Source organism: Aulostomus chinensis, chromosome 21, assembly GCF_037954235.1.
Source record: "Aulostomus chinensis isolate RoL2024-O1b breed Wild chromosome 21, RoL_Achi_v1.0, whole genome shotgun sequence".
In the NCBI taxonomy this organism is placed as follows: domain Eukaryota; kingdom Metazoa; phylum Chordata; class Actinopteri; order Syngnathiformes; family Aulostomidae; genus Aulostomus; species Aulostomus chinensis.
The window spans coordinates 20,336,060-20,359,624 of record NC_141340.1 but is presented as its reverse complement, the minus strand read 5'-3'; the positions used below and the strand labels follow the sequence as shown (position 1 = coordinate 20,359,624).

The 23,565-nt window shown below is 45.3% G+C and overlaps 1 protein-coding gene across 9 annotated transcripts in view; it reads left to right on the top strand.

Moving 5' to 3' along the window:
* Nucleotides 1-23,565, top strand: part of LOC147242015 (homeodomain-interacting protein kinase 2-like) — a 36,349-nt gene that overhangs the window by 2,113 nt on the left and 10,671 nt on the right. For 3 of the 9 annotated variants that reach the window (XM_086192018.1, XM_086192012.1, XM_086192020.1), the window contains 12 exons: nucleotides 500-687; nucleotides 1,595-1,654; nucleotides 1,876-1,947; nucleotides 13,790-13,861; nucleotides 14,185-14,282; nucleotides 14,409-14,461; nucleotides 14,591-16,684; nucleotides 16,853-16,993; nucleotides 17,877-17,921; nucleotides 18,085-18,135; nucleotides 18,547-18,594; nucleotides 19,314-19,494. In XM_086192018.1, coding sequence (XP_086048144.1) covers nucleotides 19,462-19,494 — 33 coding nt within the window. In that variant the 5' untranslated portion in view covers nucleotides 500-687; nucleotides 1,595-1,654; nucleotides 1,876-1,947; ... (7 more) ...; nucleotides 18,547-18,594; nucleotides 19,314-19,461. Of the gene's footprint in view, nucleotides 1-499; nucleotides 688-1,594; nucleotides 1,655-1,875; nucleotides 1,948-5,944; nucleotides 6,038-13,789; nucleotides 13,862-13,978; nucleotides 14,283-14,408; nucleotides 14,462-14,590; nucleotides 16,685-16,852; nucleotides 16,994-17,876; nucleotides 17,927-18,084; nucleotides 18,136-18,333; nucleotides 18,595-19,313; nucleotides 19,495-23,565 lie in introns of those variants that run through there. The other 6 variants (XM_086192016.1, XM_086192017.1, XM_086192013.1 and 3 more) reach the window with 6 other exon arrangements.

Sequence of the window (23,565 nt, the reverse complement as noted above, 5' to 3'; positions counted from 1 at the left end):
TGTGTTCCCACGTGTTTACGTCACTGGACTGATGGTCAGAGAAGCAAACATTCATCCATGAAAACAAACTGTAGGGAGCAAAAAGTTGCTGTTTCATTATAAACTTTGATCAAAAACTTTATGCACTACAAATTGTTTACAACGTATCCAAAATTCTTAGCTTTTCCTGTGTAATGTGAAGGTCATTAAAGCACACACAATGTGCAGCTTCCTGATGTCATCCCTCTGGTCTGTACACCAAGAATGCAAATGACTGATTCAACCTGAGGAGTAGTTGCTGGGATAAACTGGGATTCTCTGCTTATCCTGGATGAATTTAGCCTTGATTTGGGTTATTAATTAATAATTGGCTTTATTAATGCTGCTTCTCAGACAGCAGCCACTCTCATCTGAAGCCAGTTTGTTTCTTACAATGACAAGACATGTAAAAGTAAAAAAATTCAGACACGTTACAAAAGGATCATACATGTTTAAACATTCTTTTTGCCTCACCGCATAGATGCTTCAAAAGAAGACGGAACACTGGGACGGCTGGTGAATGATGATCACATACATCCCAACTGCAAAGCCAAGAGAATAATGGTCCACGGAAGGCCCCACCTTTGCCTTTTTGCTGTCAAGGAAATCTTTCCAGGCGAGGAGCTAACATATAACTATGGTGACTCCTCTTGGCCATGGCGCTCAATGGTGAGTTAAGGTTCTCATGTTCTTTTAATACAGCAGCTAGTTCTGACTGTAAACTGTAAAGAGGCACTCCAATGCTGATATTGAGTACGAAAGCAGTAGGATGTTTCCCAGTATGTCTCAGTCCATGTTACAGGTGTTCCAACAGTTGCTAATGAAAACAGTCATGGCTAACTTGCTGGCTAGTTTAACACAAACGGCATTGTAACAAATAGCACTGAAACTGGACTTTTTTCCAAAACTTACTTTTGAGATGAATCATGAATTGTTGTTAGCAGAGGATGAGGAGAAGATAAAGCAGAATACTTCAGTGCAAACCTCCAGCTATGCTGTTGTGACATCAGTGAGCGAGTGTGCAGGAATATGTTCATTATTTGTGTGGCTTAGTAACAGTCATTTTCTGGTTCAGTGACAGCACCATTTGTGTTGGGAGAGTCCAAAGAAATGATAAGATAAACAAATCATAGTCTGTTATTCTTATTACTGTCAACCAATAAATGCCATTTGTGGAACTGCTGTGGTCCTGAATAGCAGCACAGCTGTGATAGGGTTGTAGGCACAAGGCCGAAGGACAAGAGCAGAACCTTGAGTGTAATATTGCTTAATTAACAAATTAAACAAGTTCAAAACATGAGGTGGAGCTGGAGGTCAGCAGGGTCATCTAAGATTTTAGTTAATTTCATTATTTAATTGGTTTATACGGGACGGTGTGTGCTTAAATTATTAATTCATAAGAATGTGTACATGGGCACAACTGTGAAAATTTTGCGATCTGTAGAAATTGGTTGTAGACCTAGAAATTTTATGCTATATGACTCATTACAGCTGTATTCCTTTCTCAATGACCACAAGTGACAGCGCTACCAGACATGTGACCAGCCAACTGTAAACTTCCTCTGTATTATTTCAGGCACCCTGTGTAGAACCATCAGACCCGAAGTTGAAAGAAAACGAGGCAGCCTCAGAAAAGGCAAGTTGTGCTTTGCACCATCAGTCACGTGCTGCATTTGTGGCCTTCAGTACATTAGAATGCTTTTGGTCCTTCAAATTCCATACGACCTTCTCTGCTGACTTACTAACACTTCTGCCATACTTGCGGGCAGCGTTGCAACACAATGTTTGTGGAAGGAAAATGATTTAGTTCATGTTAAAATAATCTCAACGCTGTCCCTGTCATTGACTCACTCACAGGAAGTCTCTGGTTGCACTGAGGATACGGTGGCGGCGGTCAGTTGCAGTCCTACAACATCAAAGGATGATACTGTAAGTTGACAGTTTTCTGGTAACATCATGACTCTACATCCAGCCATAATACTGTTTAGTTTGACCCTATGACAATGCTCAGGCATCCACACACTCACACACACTGTGTCCTGACAGGATTGTGAGGACACAGCGTGTGTGAGGACAGGAGCAAACTTGTTGAACATGCTTCAAACTGAGACTTGTGTGTCGGATGGGCACCTGACACACCTGAATTATGAGGACACCTTTTTTTAATGAGGACCCTCGTTTATATCTTTACACAATGGGTTTCACAATTTGGTCGGAAAACCTGTAAAGGTTTTAGAATGTCAAGTAGTCTGTAGGTCTTGAATGTAATGAATTTTTTGAAATCTTATTTTGGAACTCGTAGAATTTTGTTGTTTGTAATGACATTGTAACAGTAATCTGTCACCTTTGAGTTTAATATGAGCAGAATCATCTCCTGACTAACTTTCTCAATGACCACCGAGTCACAGTGCTACCAGACAAGTGACTAGACGTAGATCTAGACTGTAAAGGTCTTAGAATGTTAAGTGTGCTACGGGTGGCAGCTTGATCCTCTTTAGGTCTGCAGCCTCCTCCAGCAGCACCCAGGATCTGGGATGAGGGGAGCCCGAAGGCTCCGGAGAAGAAGACGAGTTAGTAATACGTATGAGTATGATTTATGTATGACACATATAGGAGGACAGAGAGGGAAGAGAGGAGGAGAGCCCAATGCACCATGGGAGATCCCTCAGCAGTCTGAGCCTATAGCAGCAGATCTAAGGGCCAGCCTAAGCAGCCCTAAGTATAAGCCTGATCAAAAAGGAAGGTCTTAAGTCTGCTCTTTAAGGTCAAGAGGGTGCCTGCATCCCGGACTGAAACTGGGAGACGGTTCCACAGGAGGAGAGCCTGATAGCTGAAGGCTCTGGCACCATTCTACTTTTAGAAACTCTCAAAACCACAAGTAACCCTGCATCCTGGGAGTGAAGGGCTCTAGCTGGATCATAGGGGACTTGGAGCTCTGTCAGGGATGAAGGCAAGGCAAGGCAAGGCAATTTTATTTGTATAGCCCGTTTTCACAAACAGTTTGTCTCAAAGGGCTTCACATGGCATCATAACAACATCCTCTGCCCTTAGACCCTCACATCGACTGAGGAAAAACTCCATAGAAAACCTTTAACAGGGAAAAATCTGAGAAACCTCAGGGTGAGCAACAGAGGAGGGATCCCTCACCCAGGACGGACAGACGTGCAGTAGATGTTGTTACAGACAAGAAAAGAGTTTACAATGCAAAATGTGGGAAACATGGAAATGTTAATAACAGCTGAAGAAGGAAGCTTCTGGAAGGGGAGGCAGGGAGAGCAAGCCAGCTTGATGGGGGACTGGATGGCAGACTGGTTCATGGAAGGGGAGCGCAGGCCGGTGTAACAGTAGGGAATAAGGGGGGGGGGGGGCGATGCAGGCGGCGGTTGGGGCTCTGGTGGATCTGTGGAAACACAGAGAGACTGCGAGACACCAAGGCCAAACTACAAAGTGCAACAAGTAATAGTGAGGAGAGGAGAGGAGAGGAGAGGAGGGGAGGGGAGGGGAGGGAAGGGCTCCATGTAACCTGATGTGTCCCCCAGCAGTCTAAGCCTGTAGCAGCATAGCTATCAATGGTTCAGAGCTACCTGAACCAGTCCTGACTGAAGGCTCTGTCATAGAGGAAGGTCTTAAGCCTGGACTTAAACGTAGTTAAAGTGTCTGCCTCTCTGACCCATGGAGAGATGCTGGTTCCACAGTAAAGGAGCCCGGTAACTAAAGGCTCTACCTCCCAGTCTGTTTTTAGAGATACTGGGAATCACTAAAAGACCTGCATTCTGGGAGCGGAGTGCTCTGGTCGGACAGTAGGGACTAATGAGCTCTTTCAAATAGGATGGAGCTTTATCATTGAGAGCCTTACAAGTTAGCAGAAGGACTTTGAAGTCGATTCTAGATCCTACAGGAAGCCAGTGGAGAGAAGCTAAAGTGGGAGAGATGTGTTCTCTCTTCTTAACTCCCGTCAAAACCCTCGCTGCAGCGTTCTGGACCAGCTGGAGACTCTTTAGAGAGTATTTAGGACATCCTGACAGGAGAGAGTTGCAGTAGTCCAGCGGAGAAGTGATAAATGCATGCACCAGTTTTTCAGCATCACTCTGGGAAAGGATATTCCTAATCTTAGCGATACTTCGCAGATGGAAGAAGGCGGTCCTAGTCACATGCTTTATGTGGGAGCTGAAGGAAAGGTCCTGGTCAAAAATGACCCCAAGGTTCCTTGCAGTTGTACTCGAAGTTAGGGTGATGCCATCTAGAGTAGAGATCTGATTCAAGAGTGTGTCCCTGTGGTGTTTAGGTCCAAAAATGATTACCTCAGTTTTATCTGAATTGAGCATTAAGAAGTTAGAAGACATCCAGGATTTAATGTCTTTCAGGCAGTCTTGCAGATGAGTAAGCTGGCTTGTGTCGTCTGGCTCCATCGACAAGTAAAGTTGTGTGTCATCTGCATAACAGTGGAAGTTGATCGAGTGCTTCTGGATTATGTCACCTAATGGGAGCATGTAAAGAGTGAAGAGAATCGGTCCTAAAACTGAACCCTGTGGTCCACCATATGTAACTCTGCTATACTCAGAATGGTCATTATTAACATTAACAAACTGAAACCTGTCAGATAAGTAGGACTTGAACCATTTTAGGGCAGTTCCTTTAATCCCAATGTCATGGTCTAGTCTCTGTAGCAGGATGCTGTGGTTGATGGTGTCAAATGCAGCACTGAGGTCCAAAAGGACAAGCACAGAGACAAGACCTCTGTCTGAAGCTATAAGAAGATCATTAGAGACTCTGACCAGTGCTGTTTCAGTGCTATGGTGTTCCCTGAATCCAGACTGGAAGGCTTCAAAGAGCTCGTTGCTGTGCAAATGTTCATGTAGCTGCTCCAGGACAACCTTCTCAAGGATCTTGGAGATGTAGGGAGGTTGGATATCGGCCTATAGTTGGCTAACACATCTGGGTCAAGAGAAGGTTTTTAAGTAAAGGGTTGATGACAGCCACCTTAAAGGCCTGTGGCTCATAACCTGTGACTAAGGAAAGATTCATTTGATTCAATATAGAAGTGTTGACTAGAGGGAAGGCATCCTTAAGGAGGCTTGTCGGGATGGGATCCAGCAGACAAGTGGCTGACTTGGAGGAACCGACTGCAGAAGTTAATTCTGACAGGTCGATGGGGGAGAAGCTGTCCAAGTATGCACCAAGTCTGGGAGGTGCTTCTATGGGGACTGTAGTCTGTCCTCCATTACTGGCAATCTTTGTTCTAATATTCACAATCTTTTCAGTAAAGAAAGAAAGGAAGTCGTTACTGCTGAGAGTTGGGGGATGCATGGCTCAACAGCACTATGGTTCTTGGTGAGCCTGCCCACGGTGCTGAAGAGGAACCTGGGGTTGTTCTTATTCTTGTCTATCAGGGACGAGTAGTAAGCGCTTCTAGCATTGCGGAGTTCTTTTTTATATATTAATAAACTCTCCTTCCAGGCTTGGCGGACTTCCTCGTGCTGGCTGGAATGTGTCTTCCTTTCCAGTTGTCTGGTCTTCTGTTTTAAGGCACGCAGCTCTGGGCTGTACCAGGGAACTATTCTTTTCTGGTTGATAACCTTCTTCTTCAGGGGAGCTACGGCATCAAGTGTCCCAAGGAGTGCTGCTTCAGTGCTGTCCACAAGATAGTCCACCTGGGTGGGGTGGAATCAGCATAACTGCCCATTATATCACTACAAGGTGTGGCAGCAAGCTCTGCTGGAATAAGCTCCTAAATCTAGAAACAGCAGTGTCAGATAGACATCTACTGAAGCGGGACTTTTTCCCAGGTAGGATATAATTTGTTAAAGTAAATTCAAATGTAATTAAGGAGTGATCAGACAAGACAGGGTTCTGAGGAAGAACTATGATGCGGTCAGCTTCTATTCCATAAGTGAGCACTAAATCAAGGATGTGATTAAAAGTGTGAGTGGGTTTGTTTACCCTCTGACAGAAGCCAACAGAATCAAGAAGCGACTTAAACGCAGTGGCCAGACGATCATCATTGACGTCCGCGTGGATGGTAAAGTCACCCACTAGAATGACTTTGTCTGAGTTCAATGCCAAGTTAGACAGAAAGTCAGGGAGTTCTTCTAAGAACTCAGAATAAGGTGCAGGAGGACGGTACACCCCAGCAAGTAAGAGTGGTTTCTCTGCTTTCCAGTCTGGGAGGGAGAAGCTGACAGTCAGGCTCTCAAATGAGTTAATGAACAATTAGGTGGAGGGTTAATGAGCAAATTTGACTGATAGATTGCAGCTCCTCCTCCTCTGCCAGTGGTGCGAGGTACATGGTAGTTAATGTAACCAGGAGGGGAAGATTCATTTAAACTAACACACTCATCTTGCTGCACCCAGGTTTCAGTGAGTGCTAATACACCAATCTGATAATTAGTAATTAAGTCGTTCACTAGGAGAGACTTGGATGCAAGAGATTGAATATTTACCAAACCACATTTAATAGTTTTACTAGGTTGGTTTGCTGGAGCAGTGGTTTTAATTTGAACTAAGTTGCCATAAGTTACTCCTCCAGATTTGGGTGTAGCCTTATACAGCCTCGGGGCAGACACAGTTTCTATAGGCTGGGTGGGTGACAACACGAAGGAACCAGCAGAGGGGCGTGTTAAACTGCAGCTCTGCCTGCTGGTCTGAACTCTGGTTGCTTGTCAGGGATTAGTATGGCTAACAAACTGGCCTCTGTTCCTAGATAAGAGAGATGCACCATCCAAAGTAGGATGGACGCCATCTCTCCCAATCAGACCAGGCTTTCCCCAGAAGGAGCTCCAATTGTCTATGAGCCACGTTGTTATCTCAGCACCACCTGGACATCCAGCGATGGAATGAACGCATGCGGCTAAACATGTCGTCACTCGCTAAATTGGGTAGCAGGCCAGAGAAAACTACAGAGTCCGACATTGTTTTTGCGTAGTTGCACACCGAAGCCATGTTAACTTTAGTTAATTCCGACTGGCGAAGCTGGGTGTCATTAGCGCCGACATGTATTAAAATCTTACTGTATTTAACCGTACGTTTTGCCAGCAGCTTTAGATTTGCCTCAACGTCACCCGCTCTGGCCCCTGGGATGCACTTTATGCTCGCTGGAGTCTCCACCTTCACGTTGCGAAGAACAGAACTGCCAATAACTAATGTCGGCTTCACAGCGGGGCTGCGAGCAACAGAGCCGACATGCAGAGTTTCACTCTCAGCGGGTGTGTCGCTGAGTGGGGAAAAGCGGTTAGAAACATGAAGGGGTTGGTGGGCAAACACGGGCTTACTGCGTCTAGGTTTCCCTCGTGATGTCACCCAGCGGGACTGGCTAGTTCCCGGCTGCTCGGGAGCTGCAGGGGAGCTGCTAGCGGTGGCTAGGCTAGGTGGCTCCGCACCCGCTAAGGTGGACTGAGCAGCTCCTGAAGGTAAAGGACTAGCGCTAGCTTCCATGGTGCGGAGCCGAGTCTCTAACTCACTAAGCCTCGCCTCCAGGACTACAAACAAACTACACTTTTTACACGTACCATTATCACTAAAGGAGGCAGAGGAGTAACTAAACATCTGGCACATGGAGCAGGAGAGGGAGGGAGAGGTGGGGGGAGAGGCGGAAAGAGAGAGAGCAGCCATAGCTAGTGTGCTCAGGTGAGCTAGTGGACCTGTGGCAAATATAACAAATAGAACGAGGAATTTCAGAGCAAAGTCCTGCTAAAGAGTTAAGTGACAGAAACCTATGTATTACACCAAAACGTCGTATACAGTGGTGCTTAAAGCGATTAAGTTAGCAGTACACCTGAGGGAGGATTGAAAGAGTCGAACAACACAGCGACAGGATTACAGGCAGGAAATGACGTAACACGCTCACCGGTATCGGGTCAGCAGGCAGCAAAAGGGAGCCTGATTGTTGAGGACTTTGTATGTTAGAAGGAGAATTTTGAATTCTATTCTGAATCTGACAGGGAGCCATGCAGAGAAGCCAGTTCAGGAGAGACCTGGTCTCTGCTACCAGTTCTAGTCAACACGTGGGCAGCAGCGTTCTGGACCAGCTGGAGAGTCTTTAGGGACTTCTTAGTCCAGCCTGATAGGAGGGAATTGCAGTAATCCAGCCTGGAAGTGACAAAGGCATGGACTAGTTTTTCTGCATCTTTTTGAGCCAGGATGTTTCTGATCTTAGCGATGTTATGTGAATGAAAGAAAGCAGTCCTAGAAATTTGCTTCATGTGGGCATTAAAGGACAGATCCTGATCGAAGAGAACACTGAGGTTCCTTACGGTCGTGCTGGGGGCCAAGGTAATTCCTTCCAGGGTACCTATCTCATTAGATAGGGTGTCTCTAAGATGTTTTGGGCCCAGGACAATGACTTCAGTTTTATCAGAGTTTAATAAAAGGAAATGATTGGTCATCCAAGTTTTTATCTCCTTTAGACAGGCCTCCAGTTTAGTCAGCTGATTTATTTCATGTGGATCATTGATTAGTACAGCTGTGTGTAGTCAGCATAACACTGAAAATTAATTGAGTGTTTCCTCTTTTTTTTTTTTACCTGTCCTGTTCAGTAGCTGAGGCAAGCAGCATCAATGTTCCTGGTGCCTTGTTGTACTGAAGCAGTTTTATTCTGCATAGGAGGAATCTGATAAACTCCTCCTATTGCCATTTATGTTTAACTTTATTAGGAATGGTGTTGGTTCATTGATGAAGCGACCAGACTGAGGACAGGAGAGAGAACAGGGACAGGACAGCGAAGACAAGGGGGGGGGGGGAGAGCCAAAAACAACAACAGCAATAGCAGAAAACAACAACAACAATAAAAAACACACAAAAAACAAAACAAACAAAAACAAACAAACAAAAAACAAATAAACAAAGAAAAAGTAACAACAAAAGAAAAAGAAAAAGAAAGGAAAAAAAACATTGGTTGCAGAATTTCCGGTGCAGGCTTACCATTTGGTTTAATATAATTTTAAGATAAATGTCTGAGTGTGTGTTTATGGTCAGTTGTGCGCTCCATGCGTGTATGTGTGTATACGTGTGTGTACGTGTATGTGTGTGTGCTACGGTTTGTCTTGGATGCCGTGCGTACCTGGCTGTAGCTGATGTGGGGGGCCAGGACATCGCACCCCCAGTCCAGGATAGCAGGTAGGTCAGGACCAGGTCACCAGAGCACCCCGAAACCCCCAGGACACGGGGAGCCCCAGGCCACCCCCCCAGGAAACAGCCACAGGACCAACCCATGCCAGGACCCATAGGAAAGCATAGGAGCAGCAACCCCCACCCATAAGCAACCCACAGAGAGACGGGGCAGAGATGACCCTGGTCCCGTCGGGCACCCCCCCCCCCCCCCCACAGCATGAGCAGAGCCCAGGGGCACAGGGCCCCTCCGGCCCAAGACCCGACCAGAGCCCCCAGAGAGGTCCGCCAGCGGCGGGGTCGACACCCACCCACACCCCACACCCAGGCGGGGCAGCCACAGCCCACCACAATGACCAGGCCCACCGCCCCGAACAGAGCTATCCCCCCCCCCCCAACCCTCGATCCCCATCCCCTCTACTCATCCCCTGTTCTCCCCCTCCCCCCAGAGCAGGAGGGCTTCAGGCTATAGGGCACCACCAGCCAGCCAGCCGGGACCCCCCACTCCCCGGAGAGGTCCAGCCATGCCGCCGGGTTGAGTCAAAGGCACGCACACCCAGGACCGCCACCCCCGAACAAAACCATCATACTCTCATCTTCTTCCATACAGGGGCTGAGAACACCATAGATGCTGATACGGTCCAGGGCACCTCAGACTTAGTGAAACCGCCAGCGAGCGATCCACCGCACAACAGCAGGGCCCGTGACCAACCCCAGCCCAACCACCATGCCGGGAAGAGGACCACCCCCCCCAAAGAGCCCCGGCCAGGCCCCCAGGCCTGCAATGGTGCAGTTACCAAAGGAGGCAGCACTGGACCCACTCCCTGCCCCAGCTGCCCCCCCATCCCAACATGGTGCAGGGTGCGTGTTGTGCATGGGAATGTAGATGTGATGATGTGGATGACTAGAATGTGGTTAAAATTGGCGGAGGCACCCAGGGCATGGGAGCCCCGCCGGTTGCAGACGGCAGAGTCTCCCAGTACATCCTCATGCACTCCCCCAAGCCCTAAATGTCTACGATGGGCCCACCACGGTGCAGTCAGAGGGCAAGGAGGGCCCAGGCCCCCAGTGCACAGCGGAACCCCCAGCCAGCAGCCTGTAGTCAGGGCCCCCAGTTCGATCAGCATCAAGGTGGTCAGCCCCCATCCCTCAGACGTCCCCCAGCATCCTCCCTTTGTCCAGAGTGGCGGCAGTCTAGGACACCGCGCCAGGGCCCAGCCCGCCCGAGGATGGGCTGAGGCTAGCAAACCCCTCCCAAATGTGGGTGCGACCCCCCCGGGGGAGCGGCAGGGCCCCAGGCCAGCAAGTCCCAGGCGCCAAGCAGTCCACCTCTACCTCACTCTCCAGCCCCTACCTCCCTCCCGACCCCCCTCCTCCTGACCCCCCTCCCTCTCTAACCCCACCTAACCTTCCTTCCCCACCCTCCTCCCATCGTCCGGGGGCAAATATGCCCCAGCCGCCACGGCAGGCCCCAGCACGCCCCGCCAGAGCCCGGGGACCGGGCGACCACAGCCCCCCACCGCAGGACCCCACCGGGGGACCGGCGCGAATCCCCGGCAGCAGAGCACAGGGCCCCCGACCCCCCCATGCCGGGTGGAGGCCCCGACCCAGCCCAAGGACCCCCAACCCCCAATCCCATAGGGTGCCGCCATGATAGGGGAAGCCGCCCCCACGCCCCCCATGTCGTCCCTCAACAGGTGAGACCCAAAGCCGCCCCAGAAGGCAGTAACCCCAGGCCCACCAGCCCAGCGAGCCACCGGACACCCAAGGCAGCCAGCGTCCATAGCCACCCGCCCCGGGGCCAGAGCCATGAAGCCCAGCCCCCCCCAATCAAAACTATGTGATGGATTTAATTATCGGGGACCAGATTTGTTCGAACTCTGACGATCGACTTTCCTCCCAAGCAGACATTCTCTCCATGGAAATGTGGTCTAATAAAAGGTTTCTATATTGAGTAATGCTTAGGTTGTTCTTGGATTTCCAATTCATCAGGATGGCCTTCTTTGCGATGCTTAGAGCAGTGACAAGCATGCAGGATTTGTTTACTTCCATATTAACATCAGTGAGGTCACCTAGCAGACAAAGTGAGGGGGAGATGGGGTTGGGGTACCCTAACCACCATGATAGGTCTTTACAAACCCTCTGCCAAAAATTGTTAACAGGTGTACAAAGCCATATAGCATGCAGATAGCAGTCTGGTGAGCCAGTCGCACAATATGGACAAATGTTTGTTTGTGTGAGGCCCATCTGGAACATCCTTTGTCCTGTGTAGTGTGTTCTGTGGAGAACCTTGTAATTTATTAATTGTAGGTTATCACAGCGAATCATTCTAAATGTGTTGGAGCAGATTTCTATCCAAAAGTTAGGGTTTGGGTTGATCGACAGATCTTCCTCCCATTTGGATGAAGGAATAGAGATTATAAGTTCTGTTGTTGAAACTATTGAGTTAATTTTAGACAGTAGCTTAGGGGGTGAAATTTGTAAAAAATCTGTTATTCTGGGTGGAAGCTCTAAGTCTAACTGGGTGAGGTCAAACCGTGCCTGTATTATAGATTTGAGCTGAAGATATTCCAGAACTTTTTTTTTGTTAATACCATAATTTGCTGTAATTTGGTTAAATTCTATGAATTCTTTGTCTTGGAAGATATGCTGTAGATTTTTAATCCCTTTATTGGCCCATGCAGCAAAATGTATTGTTTTTTTATTTTGCAGGATGTCAGGATTGTTCCAGATAGGCGTGAGCCTGCAAGGGGTGTTCGAGAGCCCATTGCTTTTGAGAAATTCCCACCAGGCTATGAGGGTGTTGCTGATGCTAATGTACTTAAAGCAGCTGTGACGCTTGATAACAGGGCTGATAAAAGGGAGATCAGAGATTTGGATTTCTTTGCAGAATGTTTGTTCAATATCGCGCCATGCTTGGTCTAATGAGTTTGGCTTTAACCATTTTAGTATGTATTGCAATCTATTGGCCAAGTAGTAATTATAAAAAATTTGGTAGTTCCAAGCCACCATAGTCTTTACTCTTTTGTAAAGTCTTAAAGCTTATACGTGGTGGCTTAGCTTTCCAGAGAAATTTGGAGATGTTAAAGGTCAAGTGTTTTGAACCAAGTCCGGGGAGGTTGGGTCGGAACCATCGAGAAAACATAGTTGATTTTTGGCAAGATCATCATTTTTACTGTTGCTATTCTTCCCATAAGTGATATGGATAGGGAGGTATGATTCAGCAGTGTCAAGTCAGACAATTTGGCAGAGATGTTGATGCCCAGGTATTTAATGTTTCCTGGCCGTAGTGGTACGGCGAGCATACTCTGGAAACCTGAGAAGATGATTATTAGGAAACACTTGAGTATTTCCTAATAGTGTGACCGAGAGGAAGCAGATAAAGGGTGAATAGGATTGGTCCAAGCACAGAGCCTTGTGGTTTCTGAGGGGTTATCATTTGTTAGTACAAACTGAGATCGACCTAGTAAATATGACCTGAACCAGTTTAGTGTGGTTCCTTTGATGCCAGTGACAGGTTCCAGTCTCTGTAGAAGGATATGGTGGTCAATGGTATCAAAAGCTGCAATGAGATCTAATAAGACCAGCACAGAGACCAGTCCCTCATCTGGTACCAGTAGGAGGTCACTGGTACCTTTGACTAGTTCTGTTTCTGTGCTAGGATGAACCTGGAACCTGACTGAATCCTCCAATCAGCTGTTGCTGTGGAGAAGTCTCAGAGCTGTTTAGCAGCTGCTTTCTCCAGAACCTTGGAGAGAAAAGGAAGATGTGATGTTGGTCTGTAGTTGGTAGAACTTCTGGATCCAGGCTTGTTTTTTGAGAAGGGTTTAATTCCTGCCACTTTAAAGGACTGTGGGACGGAACCAGATACCAGCACCACATTGATCATATCTAAGAGGGAGGAGCTAATGGGGGTAGAGAGTCCTTTTCAGCTTGGTTGGGATGGGGTCTAAAAGACAGGTGGAGGTTTAGAGGAGGGAATTATTGAACTGAGGTCATGAAGGCTGATGGGAGAAAAACTATCAAAATGTACGTCTGGTTCTACAGCTGCCTCTGAGGCTGTCAGTGCCATGTTGTCAGCTGATGGCTGGAGGACGTGAAGTTTCTCTCTAATCAGGACAGTTTTGTCATTCAAGAAGTCCATGAAATCTCTGCTGCCCAGGGAAACAGGACTACTTGGTTCAGTAGAGCTGTGGCTCTCTGTCAGTCTGGCTCCAGGACTGAAGAGGAACCTGGGGTTTTTCAGCTGATTTGTGCAAATTCAAAAGTGATTGATTGATGGTCTGATAAAAGCGTTCTGTGGAAACACAACCAGATGTTCAGCTTCAGTTCCACATGTTAGGAGGAGGTGGAGGTGTGGTTGTGACAGTGAGTCGGTTTGTGAACAGACTGATGGACACCAGTTGAGTCTAGGAGAGAGAGAAATGCAGTACCAGACTGTCCTTATCAACATCCACATGAATATTGAAGTCTCCTACAATCATGACTTCATCTGATTTTAGAACTTGTGCTTTTGGTCCTTCAAATTCCATACGACCTTCTCTGCTGACTTACTAACACTTCTGCCATAATTGTGGGCAGCGTTGCAACACAATGTTTGTGGAAGGAAAATGATTTAGTTCATGTTAAAATAATCTCAACGCTGTCCCTGTCATTGACTCACTCACAGGAAGTCTCTGGTTGCACTGACGATACGGTGGCGGCGGTCAGTTGCAGTCCTACAACATCAAAGGATGATACTGTAAGTTGACAGTTTTCTAGTAACATCATGACTCTACATCCAGCCATAATACTGTTTAGTTTGACCCTATGACAATGCTCAGGCGTCCACACACTCACACACACTGTGTCCTGACAGGATTGTGAGGACACAGCGTGTGAGGACAGGAGCAAACTTGTTGAACATGCTTCAAACTGAGACTTGTGTGTCGGATGGGCACCTGACACACCTGAATTATGAGGACACCTTCATATAATCCAGTGCAGTTTGTGGCTGAATATTTATACTGTATTTTTACCATTTTCATCAATTTTATTTTCCTATGTACATTATTGTTTCCTCAGTGCCACCATCGAACTATAAGTGCAGTTGTCAGCGCTTTGGACCATTGTGAAGTTTGCGACGGACCTGTGTCTAAGATGGCTTGGTTTCACATGCGCATGTTTGTATTTACATCACTCAAACACAATTTTTATGGTTGTTGTTGTCTTCAGTGCATTTATTTATGTTAAATTAAAACAAAAGCGTGAGGATGAATCGGTAACCTTTCATTTCAATGTGCTTTCAGTGTGTTCAAAATCATGGCACAAATCGTGCTTTTTCAAGACAGATTTGCCGCTGGTATGTTGATTGTCTTCTATTTCATTTCAAATTTGAGTTTAAAAAGTTTCATTGTTGGATGGTAACTTACAGGAAAAGATTTTGGGGGTTTAATTTCGAATTTTTTTGTTGTTGTTTTTTGCTACATAGGATATTGATGATGAGCATGTTTCTGACTCTGCAAGTAATGATGGCTCTTCCTCCGTTGATGTCTATCAACCTCACACTGCATCAAGTGGTGATGAATCCCACTCTGATGAAGATGTTGCACCTGACACTGAACAAAATATTGATAGTGAGGATCCACAGTGGGTAAACCTCCCACACTGCAAGGGTGGACCAGTTAAATCACTTTCCTCTCAGGAAAGGACAAAGACAGTGCCGCAACCTACATCCTGCATGGAAAAAGAAGACAAGGATTGTTCCAAGTCTGGCAAATTTGGCATTGATGATGACCTCATACCTGATTGTGAACCCTGTTCTTATGATGATCCTACGACAAGCAAGACCCACACACTTCCAACGAGTACAAAGGAGTCTACTGAGACTGCAGCAGCCCCAGAAGTCTCTTCTTGCACTCCAAGAAACTACTGCTACGTTTGCAAAACACCTCAATCTAAAATATCCCGTCATCTTAAAAAGCATGAAAAAGCAGAGCCTGATATTGCTGAAGCATTCTCATTCCCTAAGAAATCAAGAGAGAGAAAAAGATTACTTGAGAGGTTGCGGAACAAAGGTAATTATGAACATAACCAAGAAGTTGTGAGAAATCATGGGGGACAGTTAAAAATAAAAAGAAGACAAGCACAATCAAAAGTCACTGTGAATACCAAAACGCATGTTCACTGTGCATATTGTAACGGCATGTTTATCCGTAAGGAGCTGTGGCGCCACCTGCGTAGATGCCCATCAAAGACGGTCTCAGAAACTGAAGCTGTTGGTCAGAGCAAGGTCTTAGTTCTGGCTGATATGGTGGAGGCAACATTCTGCCAAGCAATTTCTGCTGGATTTTGGAAAGTCCTTGGAAGTATGAGGCAAGATGAGGTAGCTTCTGTTGTACGAAACGACTTCCTCGTTCTGCAACCGGGCCAGTCTCTCTACAACAAGCATGGGAATGATCCAACAAAATTTGAGTATATCAGAACAAAGGTCCGCGAAATGGGCAGACTGTTGTTGACCTGAAGAGAGAAATATTCTGTATTTACCTTTGAAGATGCTGTGAAGCCAAAAAATTTCTACAAGATCATTGGAGCTGTCAGAGCAGTTGTAGGATATGTTGAAGAGAAGCATGCATATTGCACACCAAGTCTTGCCCTAAAAGTGGGACACTCGCTCAAGAAGATTGGTGGCATTATCCTTTGCAGGGCCACTGCAGCAGAGGATGAAAATCTGATTAAAGCAGCAGAACGATTCACACAACTCTGCACAAAAGAGTGGGCAGGACAGGTCTCCCACACTGCACTGGCTACTTTGAGCAAGTCAAAATTCAATAAACCATCCACCATACCATTCACAAGAGATGTGCAGCTTCTGCACAAGTACCTGGAGGAGAAATCGGCTCGCGCCATTGAAAACCTACAAGACCTTGAGTCTCCACAGGCGTATGCAGAACTTGCAAGGGTGACACTTGCTCAAATAATTGTCTTTAACAGGCGCCGTGCGGGAGAAGTCTCCAAAATGACACTTGAATCCTTCAAAAAAAAGGGACCAGACAGAGCTCCATAGTGACATAGCTGCTAGCCTGTCACCGTTTGAACAAAAGCTAGCCAAGCACTTCAGCAGGGTAGAAATTATGGGCAAAAGAGGGAGGAAAGTTGCTGTTTTATTAAACCCTGAGCTTGTCAGTGCAACAGCCCTTTTGTCAGATAAGAGAGACACATGTAATGTGCACAAGGATAATCCTTTCCTCTTTGGACGGCCACAGTCCCCCCGCAAGCCACTACAGGGGACAGGACTGCATAAGAGTTTTTGCACGCATGTGTGGTGCAAAGAATCCTGATCATCTCAGGTCAACACACCTTCGCAAGCACATTGCAACACTGTCCCAAATTCTCAACCTCAAGAATAATGAGCTGGACCAACTTGCCAACTTTTTGGGCCATGATATACGGGTCCACAGAGACTTTTATCGTCTGCCGGAGGCAACTAGAGAAATGGCAAAAATCACAAAGCTTCTACTTGCAATGGAGAAAGGAACTCTTGCAAAATTCCAGGGAAAGTCTCTTGACGAGATTGAGGTTGAAGGTAAGTGGTGGTAACAACACTCTTGATAGCTCTTCTCAAAGAATTACAAATTTTATTACAGGAACAGAATAGCCTTATTGTTCAAGTAAATAATACAAAAACATGTGAGGTGTACAAACTTGCAATAACAATGATTTTTATTTTTCCATCAATCATGCTTTTCTTTAGATGAATTGGACCCAGAGCTCGATGATGGAGATGGTGGAGACGACAAAGGTGGTGGAAATGACGGAGGCGATGGAGACAACAGTGGTGGAGATTACGAAGATGGAGGCAATGAAGAGTCAGATTGTCCCCTTGGACTAAGGGGTATGTATTGAATATCTTCCTGTATACATTCATGGTATATCATGGAATAAGGACCAAAATTTGGTTCCCTTTGCTTCAGCACTGTAAAGTTATCATGAGTTTATGTTTGTTTAGCTTCTCCTCAACAGAAAATGGTCTGGTCAACCATAAAGTGTGCAACGGACCTTTTTTCCTCTTTCTGATTTTTTATTAGGGAATACCAGGTTGAAAGCAGAAACAGAAATGCACTACGAACAAACATTATTGCTTTCAAAGAAAACTATTTCAAATCATTTAATGATAATAGTCATTTTAATGTTGACTTTAAATTTAATGTTTCAACTTAAATGTTTTTAAAGAGCAGCAGCAGTTACTGTTCGATATTTAAGCTTATATTAATGTTAAGGAGCGAAACCAATGTGTAAACCAATGTATAAACACGTTCAGCAACAAACTAGAGTCAAAAAAGGAAATCAAAGAAGGCCACTTGACGACTGCTCGACATGATCAAGCCTGATGGAGGCTGTTGATCAGCCTGGATATTTCTTCTCCTCAGCAGGGAGGCTATGTGATGCTCCACCCAGCCTTCATACGTCATTTTGTCTTCGTGCGATTAGACTTTAAATCAAGTCTAAAGTCACAGTCAGTCAAAGTTGGCAAGGTACATGGTCGTCACGATAAATAGCCCTAACAGTGAGCTAAATGTGGCCATCAGGGTTAAGTCCATGGTTTGGTTCCACATTCAAGAGGAGTCATGTGGTATATCTATGTACACATACAGGAAACAAGAACATATTCATAAAAGTTAGACCAGACACTCCTAATCACTGCCACTACCAAAGTAGTTCATTGATCACTTAACTTCGATAGATGCTGAAAGCCTTTTTTGTATTCTTTTCACCAGAAAATCAAGAAATGACAATACCTGAAGAGCCCTCCAGCTCCTTTGGTAACGTATGGGAAATTCATAATTTGTCCTTGCTATATAGCAGGCAGTACTACTGTGCTAAATGGTGTCTGACAGGGGGGAGAACGCAGACAAATTGCAAAGCCGTTAAAACTTCAGAACTTCTAAAATCTGAACCTTCTTGTTATTTATTTATTTATTGTAGGGAAAAGAAAAAGTATGAAATTGACCCAGGGTGAGGCCAAGAGTTGCAAAGGTAAGGTTTTTGTTTTTGTCTAAAATGGCAGTAATGGTTCAGAGGGGTTTCCAGAAATCACATTGCCAGATTTTGTACAAAAAAAACGTATAGTTCCTTGGAGATTTACATTTTGATACGGTGTCATTATGAAAGTTAATATTTACACAAAGTTTGTCATGGCACCCTGACTGAGGAGTGGCACTTCACATTAAAAAGGCTGCAGACCCCTGGTAAGGGAAAGTGAAAAATAACTTAAGCCAGTAAGATCTCTGACCAACTTACCCCACCGAGAAAAAAAATGAAGGTTCAACCCAGAAGTTCAAGCTGCTATTCAGTAAGTAGTATTGTTTGGTGTAGAAAGTGAACTTCTCCAGAGATGGATAGGATATTGTACTAGCTATTCAACAAAATAATTTCTTGCTTCTCCAGGGCAAACAAAACTGTGTGTGACCCAGAGTGTGGTATCCAGCTCCAAGGGTAGGACTAAATCCATTAATTACTTTATTTTTAGGTGCTTAAACTTGAATTGATCAACACATGTAAATGAATAGATAAATATTGACAGAATACTACAAGCACAGTTCAATGTAGTACATGGTGTCATCATGTATACATCACTAAGAGAAATACTACTGTATGTGACCTTTGTATATCATAAGGGTGTCCAAACTTTTTTCAAAGAGGGCCAGATTTTAAAATGTGCGAATGTCCAAGAGCTGATGGCCCCATCCACATTTCTTTAACCATGAAAGGCAAAATGTTTGCCGTGTTAAGCAATTGACGTGAACACAGATTGTAATTTCCGTCTTCCCTGGAAGCATCAGCCCTCAAAATCGGTCGTCCTCTTTTCATCAAGAGTTGCCATGGAACAAAGTGGCCTGTATGGGGCACACAGTCAGGGGAAGTTCCAGAGTGCTGCTGTCACCATGAAGTGGAAAGAGAAACTGTGTTCTGGATCTGCAGGCGTTCTTAGTTCTGTTTGACAGTGGTGGTGGGCCAAAACTAACACATGATAAGACAGAGGCTGGAGGCCGTATAGTAGCTGACCTCATGCCATGATTGGCCCCTGGCCGGGACTTTGGACAAGCCTGAACCTTAATTTCAGCAGCTCAAAGGTCATTTAAAAAATATTGAACTAAATTTATAACAGCTATTGTCCTCACTATCTTAATTTAGATTTTTTTTTGGATTGACAGAGTTCAAATCAAGAAGATGTGTGGAAAGGCCCTGGACCAAGGATGAAATGAGCGCTGTCATGAAACACTTCAAAACTCCCATTTCAAAGGGACACCTTGACACAAAGTTGGAGTGTGGCAGTGCAGGCTTCCTGAGCACCCTGTTCTGATGAGCAGGACCATTCAAAACATCAGAGATTTTGTGAGGACCAGGGGCCTGATGTTTGAAGAAATATGGTCTGATAAAGACCACTTTGCTGTTACAGTGAATGTGTTGGGTCTGTGGTTGTGGGTTGTTTTTACCCCTTGATTCTTGTGCAGTGGACTTCCTGTTCCGCTCAATTTCTGTTGTTTAAATTTGAAATCAATATTTTGCAGTTCTCTCAGGGCAGTACTTGTGATGAAGTCATTTCCTTACTCAAGTGTTGCTGTGCACTTTATGGTGGGATACATGACTCTGCACTTCAGATTTTAGATGTTGATTTAAATTGTAAATCAACAGTTGATTTGAATTGAAAGATGTGAAAACACATGAATACATTATTCATTATTTATTAACTGATTCAAACACCATTTATTGTCATTTCAGGACATGAGGGTACATAAAAAGAACAAAATTTAGTTAAAAATAGCATTCAAGAGCGTTTCAGTTGTCTGTGTGTGTGTGTGTGTCTGTGTGTGTGTGTGTGTGTGTGTGTGAGAGCGTTTAAGTAGTGTGTGTGTATGTGAGAGCGTTTCAGTCGTGTGTCTGTGTATGTGAGAGCGTTTCAGTCGTGTGTGTGTATGTGAGAGCGTTTCAGTAGTGTGTGTATGTGAGAGCGTTTCAGGAGTGTGTGTATGTGAGAGCGTTTTAGTTGTGTGTGTGTGTGTATGTGAGAGCATTTCAGTAGTGTGTATGTGAGAGAGCGTTTCAGTTGTGTGTGTGTATGTATGTGAGAGCGTTTCAGGAGTGTGTATGTGAGAGAGCGTTTCAGTTGTGTGTGTGTGTGTATGTGAGAGCGTTTCAGGAGTGTGTGTGTATGTGAGAGAGCGTTTCAGTTGTGTGTGTGTGGATGTGAGCGTTTCAGTTGTGTGTGTGTGTCTGTGTGTGTGTGTGTGTGAGAGCGTTTAAGTAGTGTGTGTGTGTATGAGAGAGCCTTTCAGTAGTGTGTGTGTGTATATGTGACAGCGTTTAAGTAGTGTGTGTGTATGAAAGAGCGTTTCAGTTGTGTTTGTGTGTGTATGTGAGAGCGTTTCAGTAGTGTGTGTGTGTGTATGTGAGAGCGTTTCAGTAGTGTGTGTATGTGAGAGCGTTTCAGTAGTGTGTGTATTTGAGAGCATTTCAGTAGTGTGTGTATGTATGTGAGAGAGTGTCAGCAGTGTTTGTGTGGATGTGAGAGTGTTTCAGTCGTGTGTGAGTGTATGAGAGAGCATTTCAGTCGTGTGTGTGTGTATGTGAGAGCGTTTCAGTTGTGTGTGTGTGTGTATGTGAGAGCATTTCAGTAGTGTGTATGTGAGAGAGCGTTTCAGTTGTGTGTGTGTGTGTACGTGAGAGCATTTCAGTAGTGTGTATGTGAGAGAGCGTTTCAGTTGTGTGTGTGTGTGTATGTTTGAGCGTTTCAGGAGTGTGTGTGTATGTGAGAGCGTTTCAGTTGTGTGTGTGTATATGTGAGAGCGTTTCAGTAGTGTGTATGTGAGAGAGCGTTTCAGTTGTGTGTGTGTGTATGTGAGAGCGTTTCAGTAGTGTGTGTATGTGAGAGCGTTTTAGTTGTGTGTGTGTGTGTATGTGAGAGCATTTCAGTAGTGTGTATGTGAGAGAGCGTTTCAGTTGTGTGTGTGTATGTATGTGAGAGCGTTTCAGGAGTGTGTATGTGAGAGAGCGTTTCAGTTGTGTGTGTGTGTGTATGTGAGAGCGTTTCAGGAGTGTGTGTGTATGTGAGAGAGCGTTTCAGTTGTGTGTGTGTGTCTGTGTGTGTGTGTGTGTGAGAGCGTTTAAGTAGTGTGTGTGTATGTGAGAGCGTTTCAGTAGTGTGTCTGTGTATGTGAGAGCGTTTCATTCATGTGTGTGTATGTGAGAGCATTTCAGTTGTGTGTTTGTGTGAATGTGAGAGCGTTTCAGGAGTGTGTGTATGTGAGAGCGTTTCAGTTGTGTGTGTGTGTGTGTATGTGAGAGCATTTCAGTAGTGTGTATGTGAGAGAGCGTTTCAGTTGTGTGTGTGTGTGTGTGTGTCTGTGTGTGTGTGTGTGTGTGTGTGTGAGAGCGTTTAAGTAGTGTGTGTATGTGAGAGCGTTTCAGTAGTGTGTCTGTGTATGTGAGAGAGCGTTTCATTTGTGTGTGTGTGTGAATGTGAGAGCGTTTCAGGAGTGTGTGTGTGGATGTGAGCGTTTCTGTTGTGTGTGTGTGTATGTGACAGCGTTTCAGTAGTGTGTGTGTGTATGTGACAGCGTTTCAGTAGTGTGTTTGAATGTGAGAGCGTTTCAGTTGTGTGTGTGTGGATGTGAGAGAGTTTCAGCAGTGTTTGTGTGGATGTGAGAGCGTTTCAGTAGTGTGTGTGTGTATGAGAGAGCGATCAATTGTGTGTGTACGTGTGTGTATATGTGACAGCGTTTCAGTTGTGTGTGTGTATGAAAGAGCGTTTCAGTTGTGTGTGTGTGTGTATGTGAGAGCGTTTCAGTAGTGTGTGTGTGTGTATGTGAGAGCGTTTCAGTAGTGTGTTTGTGTATGTTAGAGCGTTTCAGTAGTGTTTGTGTGTATGTGAGAGAGTTTCAGTAGTGTGTGTGTGTATGAGAGAGCGATCAATTGTGTGTGTACGTGTGTGTATATGTGACAGCGTTTCAGTTGTGTGTGTGTATGAAAGAGCGTTTCAGTTGTGTGTGTGTGTGTATGTGAGAGCGTTTCAGTAGTGTGTTTGTGTATGTTAGAGCGTTTCAGTAGTGTTTGTGTGTATGTGAGAGCGTTTCAGGAGTGTGTGTATGTGAGAGCGTTTCAGTTGTGTGTGTGTGTGTGTATGTGAGAGCATTTCAGTCGTGTGTATGTGAGAGAGCGTTTCAGTTGTGTGCGTGTGTGTGTGTGTGTGTGTGTGTGTGTGTGTGTGAGAGCATTTAAGTAGTGTGTGTGTATGTGAGAGCGTTTCAGTAGTGTGTGTGTGTGTGTGAGAGCGTTTAAGTAGTGTGTGTGTATGTGAGAGCGTTTCAGTAGTGTGTCTGTGTATGTGAGAGAGCGTTTCATTTGTGTGTGTGTGTGTGTATGTGAGAGCGTTTCAGTATGGTGTGTGTATGTGAGAGAGCGTTTCATTTGTGTGTGTGTGTGTATGTGAGAGCGTTTCAGTTGTGTTTGTGTGTATGTGAGAGAGTTTCAGCAGTGTTTGTGTGGATGTGAGAGTGTTTCAGTAGTGTGTGTGTGTATGAGAGAGCGATCAAGTTGTGTGTGTACGTGTGTGTATATGTGACAGCGTTTCAGTAGTGTGTGTGTATGAAAGAGCGTTTCAGTTGTGTGTGTGTGTGTGTATGTGAGAGCGTTTCAGTAGTGTTTGTGTGTGTATGTGAGAGCATTTCAGTAGTGTGTATGTGAGAGAGCGTTTCAGTTGTGTGTGTGTGTGTGTGAGAGCATTTCAGTAGTGTGTATGTGAGAGAGTGTTTCAGTTGTGTGTGTGTGTGTATGTGAGAGCGTTTCAGGCGTGTGTGTGTATGTGAGAGAGCGTTTCAGTTGTGTGTGTGTGGATGTGAGCGTTTCAGTTGTGTGTGTGTGTGTCTGTGTGTGTGTGTGTGAGAGCGTTTAAGTAGTGTGTGTGTATGTGAGAGCGTTACAGTAGTGTGTCTGTGTATGTGAGAGCGTTTCAGTCGTGTGTGTGTATGTGAGAGCGTTTCAGTAGTGTGTCTGTGTATGTGAGAGCGTTTCAGTTGTGTGTTTGTCTATGTTAGAGCGTTTCAGTAGTATGTTTGTGTGTATGTGAGAGCGTTTCAGGAGTGTGTGTGTGTGTATGTGAGAGCATTTCAGTAGTGTGTATGTGAGAGAGCGTTTCAGTTGTGTGTGTGTATGTGAGAGCGTTTCAGGAGTGTGTGTGTATGTGAGAGAGCGTTTCAGTTGTGTGTGTGTGGATGTGAGAGTGTTTCAGTAGTGTGTGTGTGTATGAGAGAGCGATCAAGTTGTGTGTGTACGTGTGTGTATATGTGACAGCGTTTCAGTAGTGTGTGTGTATGAAAGAGCGTTTCAGTTGTGTGTGTGTGTGTGTATGTGAGAGCGTTTCAGGAGTGTTTGTGTGTGTATGTGAGAGCATTTCAGTAGTGTGTATGT